The sequence below is a fragment of the Callorhinchus milii genome, unplaced genomic scaffold (genome assembly GCF_018977255.1).
Source record: "Callorhinchus milii isolate IMCB2004 unplaced genomic scaffold, IMCB_Cmil_1.0 Scaffold10, whole genome shotgun sequence".
In the NCBI taxonomy this organism is placed as follows: domain Eukaryota; kingdom Metazoa; phylum Chordata; class Chondrichthyes; order Chimaeriformes; family Callorhinchidae; genus Callorhinchus; species Callorhinchus milii.
The window spans coordinates 21,639,715-21,648,818 of record NW_024704751.1 but is presented as its reverse complement, the minus strand read 5'-3'; the positions used below and the strand labels follow the sequence as shown (position 1 = coordinate 21,648,818).

The following is a 9,104-nucleotide window of genomic DNA, read 5'->3' as shown; positions in this document are numbered from 1 at the left end:
CACAGGCGGAATCCATGACCAGTGTTTAGATTGCTCCATTTTATAGAAAACATAATCCGGACACATCACTGTTTTCCATTTTCTTTTTTGGTGTAAAGGATGGGAACTGTTTCTCAGCCACTGGCATGTTGATGTCCGGGTAGGTGGTGGGTGGGGAGGGGTTGATGGATTTTGCCGAATTTAAAGTGCTTAAAAGTGTAGTGACTGTTTTGATGAACAGTTTGGTAATCGCACAGTGATGACTTGCCCATGTAGTTACCTTCTGCTCCATGTGCGAGTCATTGCTGTGTGATTACCAAACTGTTCACCAAAACACAGTCATTACAGTTGCCAGTGAATCAAGTGAAGTGCTTTGAGATGTCGTCCCAACGTGAAAGGTGCCATGTCAGATGTAAGGATGATTATTATTAATAATAACTGCTGTCCCCGTTATTGCCCTGACCTGCGCTCTCTCTCTCTCTCGCTGTAGCTGAGGACGACGGGCAGTGATTGGCTGGCCGGCTGCAGTGACACGTGTCAGGAAGTGGCCGAGGGCTGTTCTGGCAGTTCAGCTCCATGTTATCTTGAGTGTTGTGAAGCCGTCAGCACGAGCTCCTGCCTGAAACTAGATGGAAGCGAAGAGTTAGTGGGCTCGTCTGCGGGGGTGGCCCGGTCCCTGCAGTGGATGGTCTGCACGGTCGCTGTGTTTATTCTGACCAATCAACTCTCACCTTTCCTCACTATGTAGGAGCTGACCTCTGACCTGACGTCAGCCTCCATCACTCTGGCTCTGGTAAATGGTCACTTTCTATTGAGACATCAGCTTGACATTGCACAGACCTCGACACACACCGCCTGAGCAGCATCCTGTAAGTGGTCATGTAACCATCTCCACCCCCATCCCTTATCCTGTGTCGCTTACCCCCCACACTCCTCCCTTCCCCACCCCCTATCCCCTATCCCCTGACCCCTCTACTCCATCCCCTATCCCCTGTCAACATAGTTTTATTATCATTGAACACCAAAATAAAGAGTTGGGTGGGGAGGTGTGGGTGGGGATGTGGGAGGTGTGGGTGCGGAAAGCAAATAGCAGCTGTGAAACCACAGGTCTGAAGTTTCCAGCACCCCTCACCCCCACCCCCTACTCCCTATACCCTTCTCCCCTACCTCTGCCCTCTCACCTGCCCCCGCGCCCCCATTGCTGCAGGGCAGGTTCCAAACTGAGAACTTGTCTCTGGGTTAAAGAGAATGACCGAAAAGAGGGCGAGCAGAATAAAATTGAATAAGAGCAAAATATATACAATATATAAAATATATATATACATATATAATAAAAAACACATCACATTATAGACATTTTATATACGTCACTTCAATTGAATTAAAATATGTAATTTTCCTCCTGCTTTTCTGTGGTGGCAAAAGTTATGCAATGGGATAATTATCACTTCACATATTGCGTTTTCCCCACACCACCTGCACCACCCCCATTGCCAAGTAGCTGTTTACGCAGTGTTTATTCCTGGTCTAAATAGACAGATTGCTTTGAGATGATGTAGAATCATATAATCATAGAATATTACAGCACAGAAGGAACCCATTTGGCCCATCGTGCTGTGCTGGCTCTTTGGAAGAGCAACCCAATCAGTCCCACTCCCCCGCTCCTTCCCCACATCTTTGCAAATGTTTTCCTTTTTAAGTTACTATCCAATTCCCTTTTGAAAGTTGTTATTGAATCGGTTTCCACCACCGTCAGGCAGTGCATTCCAGACCATAACAACTCTCTGTGTAAAAAGATTTCTCCTCAACTCCCCTCTGGTTCTAACTGAAGAAAGAGTCAGCAGTAATCTGGAAATTACTTTTTTTACATTATGAAATGTAAAATACTCGTGGTCTCAGGGTCGGGTCAGTGCGGTAATCATAAAGGTCACTGAAATTTGATCTTTCAAAAATGTAGCAAACCGAGGAACAGGAGGAGGCCATTCAGCCCTTCGAGCCTGTTCTGCCATTCTATTAGATCATGGCTAATCTGTACCTCAAGTCCAATTACCAATCCTTAAACACTCTCTGACTAACTGAGAGCCAGACCGAGTCATTAAGGACTATGTGACAGGAAGTCACTTCGCTTTACTCCCAACAGTCACACGAACAAACCCAGTGTAAGCCGCCCCCACCCCCCCCCACCCCCCAACCCCCCCCACGCCCCCACCCCCCAACCCGCTTTTACATTAAACATTTTTAGCGAAGCTTTCTGTTCTAAAAGTAGTTGCAACAAAAGCAGATTGACATCTGAACCTGCGCTGACTCCGTTACCAGCCCCTTACTGAGCAAACGTGAATGGTACCCAACCCCTCCCACTGTCATCCCCCCCCCCCACCCGCGCACCAGCCCCTCCCACTGTCATCCCCCCCCCCCCCCCCGTGCACCAGCCCCTCCCACTGTCATCCCCCCCCACCCCGTGCACCAGCCCCTCCCACTGTCATCCCCCCCCCCACCCCGCGCACCAGCCCCTCCCACTGTCATCCCCCCCCACCCCGCGCACCAGCCCCTCCCACTGTCATCCCCCCCCACCCCGTGCACCAGCCCCTCCCACTGTCACCCCGCCCCCCCCACCCCGCGCACCAGCCCCTCCCACTGTCATCCCACCCCCCACCCCGCGCACCAGCCCCTCCCACTGTCATCCCCCCCACCCCGTGCACCAGCCCCTCCCACTGTCATCCCCCCCACCCCATGCACCAGCCCCTCCCACTGTCATCCCCCCCCACCCCGCGCACCAGCCCCTCCCACTGTCATCCCACCCCCACCCCGCGCACCAGCCCCTCCCACTGTCATCCCACCCCCCCCCCGCGCACCAGCCCCTCCCACTGTCATTCCCCCACCCCGTGCACCAGCCCCTCCCACTGTCATCCCCCCACCCCGTGCACCAGCCCCTCCCACTGTCATCCCCCCACCCCGCGCACCAGCCCCTCCCACTGTCATCCCCCCCCACCCCGCGCACCAGCCCCTCCCACTGTCATCCCCCCCCCCCCCGTGCACCAGCCCCTCCCACTGTCATCCCCGCCCCCTGTGCACCAGCCCCTCCCACTGTCATCCCCGCCCCTGTGCACCAGCCCCTCCCAGTGTCTAGCCTCACCCCCTGTGCACCAGCCCCTCCCAGTGTCTAGCGCCGCCCCCTGTGCACCAGCCCCTCCCAGTGTCTAGCCCCGCCCCCTGTGCACCAGCCCCTCCCAGTGTCTAGCCCCGCCCCCTGTGCACCAGCCCCTCCCACTGTCATCCCCGCCCCCTGTGCACCAGCCCCTCCCAGTGTCTAGCCCTGCCCCCTGTGCACCAGCCCCTCCCAGTGTCTAGCCCCGCCCCTCCCAGTGTCTAGCCCCGCCCCCTGTGCACCAGCCCCTCCCAGTGTCTAGCCCGGCCCCCTGTGCACCAGCCCTTCCCAGTGTCTAGCCCCGCCCCTGTGCACCAGCCCCTCCCAGTGTCTAGCCCGCCCCTGTGCACCAGCCCCTCCCAGTGTCTAGCCGCCCGCTGTGCACCAGCCCCTCCCAGTGTCTAGCCCCGCCCCTGTGCACCAGCCCCTCCCAGTGTCTAGCCCCGCCCCCTGTGCACCAGCCCCTCCCAGTGTCTAGCCCCGCCTTCCTCTGTGACCTTCTGGGAAGGTCCAGTCATCATTATGTGAATAATTGATAGCCCCCCCACCCCGACACACCCATCACAGTTACCTCAACTGTAAACTCCTTACTGACTGGACTGTAATAAAGTCAAAGCTGAAATACATTTGTATAAAATCACAGATACAGGATATAGTGAGGATGTTGGGATAGTTCGCCCCCACAAAGCGGGAGGTTAGGATTTAACCACATTGCTCGTTTCAGTGTCTGAGGCTCCTCATTGAATCTGATGTTTGGAAACAAATCTGTTCCTCTTGAAAGCTCTCTCTTCGAGTGCGAGCAAACCTATCGCGCTGGGTTGTCCGCATTTATCTTTCAACGTCCACTCCGCACCAGCCCCAGGAGGTTGCCCAGGTAACCGAGGCTGAGGTTCAGGTGGGCAGGAGTTACTGTGGCAGGAATGCCTGTGCTCCAGTCTGGCTGTTGTGGGATCTGACAGGTGCTGAGGTGGCTCTGGCTGTCAGGGGAGCCGGAGTCTCAGATACTCCAAGGTGTCGTTGCTGGTTGACCATCAAGTCTAGATCATCGACGACATGTGAAGGCAAGACATTCTGCATCCTGTGTCCCGAAGCCTGATAGCCTGAGCTGGGCAGGTGGCGGGAATCTAAACAGGGCTCGGCTACTGGATTGTGCAGTGATTGTGTCGGGTTGTGGTACGATTGTGATGATCCTTTTTTGAGGAACAAACGCACAGCTATTTCCATGACTTTTTTAGTTTTGTTTTGAACGAGATCAGAGCTGGAACCTGGTCAGTCATGGTGCTGCCGAAGGCCAGAGGAAGGAAAGAGGATAAACAATGGCTCGTCTTCTGCTGTAGGATTCTCAGACTCGGCTTCAATGAGATACAATAGGACAGATCCCAGCGGTGTAATAATCACCATTCACTGTCCAGGTCAAACATTGTTAGTGACTATCACATGTAGGACTCTATGCATAAGCTTCAATAAACATGAACTAAAGCACAGGTGGCTTCAGAAAATCATTCACAATCAGTTTATTTTACTTTTTTTCCTTGTGATTTGCAGAAACCAATGTGAGTCTCGGGAGCTGGTATTTTTCTCCTGCTTTATCCTCCTCAGCCAGCGACATCCCAAATGGAATGAATTGTCTGATTGTCGGGGTGATTACACCCTGAGCCAACAGAAAAGTGGGGTTGCTCTTTTTCCGCGGAATCCACCACAAACGCACTATAGATGGTGTTTGTGACCCGTGGGCAGCACTGCTAACCTGGTGTCACTGTGAGTGGAGCAGCTCTGGACACGTATGCCCAGTGCTGCACAAGCGGCAAATGGGTTACACCCGGAGCCACCGCTGTTGTGATTGTCTGTCTCTGTGTGTTTATGACTCTGTGTGAATGTGTCGCTGCGTGTGTGTCTGTGTGAGAATGTATGTCTCTCTCTGTCTCTCTTTAAGTGCGTGTCTCTCTGAGAATGTGTATGTGTCTGTGCGTGTGTCTCTCTCTCTCTGGGTCTCTGTGTGCGGTGTTGGCCCTGAGAGGCAGGAGGTGGCTCCGCAGAGTATCATGACCCACCCTAACCCCCCCAAAAAAGGTCACCTCGCCTCAGAGAGTCATATGCAGAATATACTATAAGTGAATTGACTGTATATTTGTTGGCAAAACCCGGCAGCCAATCGTGCACAAACACATGGATCGAGTGACCAATTTATTATTGTTTTTTGAAGGAATTATTACCCCCCGAAGTGATCTGCCAATCGACTAACAACCCAGTTCCTGTGAGGCAAGTGCTCTGACCATTATGCTACAGGACTCCACAATCCATGACTGTTTGTGGGACGCTGCTGTACACAATTGGCTGCCGCATTGCGCCCACAAATATGCAGTCTTCAAATATATGCATTTTACAGTGTTTTCTGTGAAGCGCTTTGAGACGTCTCGAAGACGTGATAAGGCTCTGTATCAAATGCAAGGATTATTATTATTATTATTATCCACCTTTCACTACACCACACGCTGCACTTTAAGTGGGTTCAAGCAGTTGATGGGCAGCTCACAGCTGGAGCCTCAGAGATCCCCTCAGGCCGCCTGGGTGTAAGCAGGAGCGGAGACAGGACCCTGAACCTGTGCAATCGCATGTGGCTCCGAGCAGATCCAGTGATCAGATTTACACAGTCACTACACGTTACAGAAACCTCTGAAGTGCTTTGAGACTGTAAGTAATCCCAGAATTCTAAATTGATTGAATTAACCAAAGGAAAATCACAGAGACTATTTTCTTCAGGAAAGCTGCAGGAGCAGGACAGTGGAAGCATGTTTACATAACACAAGGTTTCAACATCATCATTGATACGATGTTGTTGTTGTTAGCTACACAATGGACGTTAAATCTGCTGTACTCAGACTGGTTTGAGACAAACTGCTGCAATTTTGATGAAGGCAGGACCCAATAAAGAATGTTGACAACTACGATATTGGTGACAGGAGAAAACTGTCTGACTCAAACAATGTTTTAGTGGAGCTGAATGCCAGATATCTCTAGGTCGATGTGGATGATTTTACATGATATAAATCTAAGGATAATTCTCAACAAAGGGAGAAGAGAGAATGGACAAGCTTCCCAGAACCAATCTTCAGGAAAGAGGGATATACTACAATCAACATGGATCGACACACGTTAACAAGTCGATTCCTACATCAAGACCACTCACTATATTGATCCGATCAACCCATTCCAGTGAGCTTTACTAACCCATTGCAAGCATTAATTTGATGAAATTTGTGGAGTCCTGTAGCTCAGTGGTTAGAGCACTCGCTTTGCAAGCGAGAGACCTGAGTTCAATTCCAGGCAGAGGGCGAAACCTTGGGCAAGTTTCCTTACTCCACACAGAGCCTAATAATAATCCTCCAAAAACCAAAAACAATAATAGATTGGTCATTTTCAATCTACGACTGTTTGTGGGACATTGCTGTGCGCAATTGGCTGCCGCGTTCGCCCACAAATATACAGTCAATTCACTTTACAGTATATTCTGTGAAGCGCTTTGGGACGTCCTCCCGACGTGAAAAGCGCTATATCAAATGCAAGGATTATTATATATAATTTTGATTATGTATAATCTTGCTAATCGTTTATTAAATTTTACTACTTAAAACAAAATTTATTTGTGTCAGTCATACACAAATACTGCAGGGTCACAAATTGAAATAACCCTTACAAGACATTGAAATAAAGCACTGTATTAAATATAAGGATGATGTTATCTGAAATAATTTTGACAATCAAGGAATTACTGAAAAAGATGGAAGCGTACTTAAACTGTGCTGAGTGACAAGAAACTCAGAACCGAGGGAACCATTTAATGTGTGTGTAGCACTGCTCTCAAAGTCCAGCACTTTAGGGCACTCTGCGATGTGAAAGGCACTATATAAACGCAATATTATTGTTGAAAAGCTTGAATATCAACATCTAAATTCCCAAACAGCAATCAGAGGCAGTTATACGTGAAGCTTGACAATTACAGCCACACTGGAATGTCACTTTTATCCCAATCACAAGGAACATAGTCACTGCTCAATGGTGACTCGAGAACAACCAGGGATACAAGATTCTTCAGTCACGGTACAAAGCCTTTTTAATACCGTAGCCAGTAGCAGTCTTTACTGTCCCAACCACAGCACTGCCAGCAGCTGAGAGTCCAGCCGCTCCTTCAAGGGAGGGTGAAAGAAAAAAAGTCGACTTTTTAGTGATAATTTATGAATTACAATAAAGTTAACATTTTCCCTCAACTCATTTCTAAACTTTACTGCCCAAAACAACAAAATTATATTTGTATAGATGAGGGGTGTGGGTTCAAGCCCCATATCGAGACTCTCAAGTTGTGTCTAGGCTTAGGCTCTTGTTCAGGACTGCGGGGTTGGGGCGGGGGACACTACATGATGATCCATGACAGACAGACAAACACAATCACTACATTGGTTTTTGATCGGCCGAGTCTTTGCCACATGCGAAAACCAATAACCGTGTTAAGAGTCTCCAAACCAACCAGAATTCCATGCATCACATGGAATTCTACACATGGAAATCCCAGAGATAGATCATTGGGATGGAATGCGCTCTCTCCCTGGAGGGAAGCATCCTGCTTACCTAATTCCAGAAAGTATTAGGCGCAGGTTGGCAAGAGCCAAGGATTGGGGACCCGAGAGTTTGCGTTGGAATAACTGTTGGGAGTCTAACCAGCTAACACCGCATAGCTTGTCATTGATATCGCTGTCTGGCAAGCTTTCTCGCTGCTTGTACAGCTAGGGCCACCCTACCGGTAGGGCTTTGGCTTGCAGGATTAACAGGAGCTGAGTGGGATTATTCGCTGCCCTCAATGACTGGTATGCCTTTCCAAATCCTGTCGATGAACAAGGCTGGCTGTCATCAGCAGTGCCCTAGAGTACTGCAGACCCACCTTGCTCAGGAATTTGACCGACACAGAGCCCTGGCATTCCATTGCCAAACAAATCATCTTGGAGCCAGTTCAGTTTCATGGAGACCCCACTTAACTCCCCTCCCAAGGAGGATAGAATCATAGAATATTATAGCACAGAAGGAGGCCATTCGGCCCATCATGCCTGTGCCGACTCTTTGAAGAGCTGCCCATCAGTCCCACTCTTACCCCATACCCCTTCAAATTTTTCCTTTTCAAGTACCTATCTAATTCCCTTTTGAAAGGTGTTATTGAATCTGTTTCCACCACCCGTTCAGACAGGGCATTCCAGACCGTAACAACTCTCTGTGTAAAAAAAATGATACTCATCTCCCCTCTGGTTCTTCTGCCAATTATCTTAAATCTGTGTCTTCTGGTTACCAACCCAGGCAGGTGCCGTCATAGAATCATACAGCACAGAAGGAGGCCATTCAGGCCATCGTGCCCATGCCTGGCTCTTGAAAGGAGCTATGCAAATTATTCCCACTCCCCCGCACTCTCCCCTTAGCCTTGTAAGTTTGTCCTCCCCAAATATCTATCCACTTCTCTTTTGAAAGTTATCGAATCTGCTTTCACCACCCTTTCAGGCAATGCATTCCATATCCAAACAACTCGTTGTGTGAAAAAAATTTGCACTACCTTCATCAAAATTTTGTAGCTTCTCTAGTCGAGGCTCCTGATTGACTCCCGTCAGCGCCTCCACACCTCAGACACCGACAACATCACCATCCATGGTTGCACACTCCACCTTGCTAAGCCAGTCTAGAACCTTGGCATCTTGTTTGACCCTCAACTATCTTTTCTACCCCACATCCATGCCATGACCCGCTCTGCCTTCCCCCACCTCTACATCATCGCCCGGCTCTGCCACTGTCTCACACAGCAGGCCCCCGAGACTCTCATACACGCATTCATTACATCCAGGTTTGACTATACAAACTCACTGCTTGTCAGCCTCTCCAACTCCTCCCTTCATAGGCTGCAGATCATCCAAAACTCTGCGGCCCATGTCCTCTCCTGCACCAGGCT

At 49.9% G+C, this 9,104-nt stretch overlaps 1 protein-coding gene across 3 annotated transcripts in view; it reads right to left on the bottom strand.

Annotated features, from left to right (window-relative positions):
* Window positions 1-368: 368 nt before the first annotated feature.
* The window catches only part of LOC103172292 (spidroin-1-like), an 85,576-nt gene continuing 76,840 nt past the window's right edge, over window positions 369-9,104 (bottom strand). Inside the window, exon 21 of one of the 3 annotated variants that reach the window (XM_042338883.1) lies at window positions 369-604. Coding sequence is in view for 1 of the 3 variants with exons in the window: in XM_042338898.1 (XP_042194832.1) it covers window positions 7,214-7,308 (95 nt within the window). In the remaining 2 variants the exon portion in view is untranslated. Of the gene's footprint in view, window positions 605-6,735; window positions 7,309-9,104 lie in introns of those variants that run through there. The other 2 variants (XM_042338898.1, XM_042338882.1) reach the window with 2 other exon arrangements.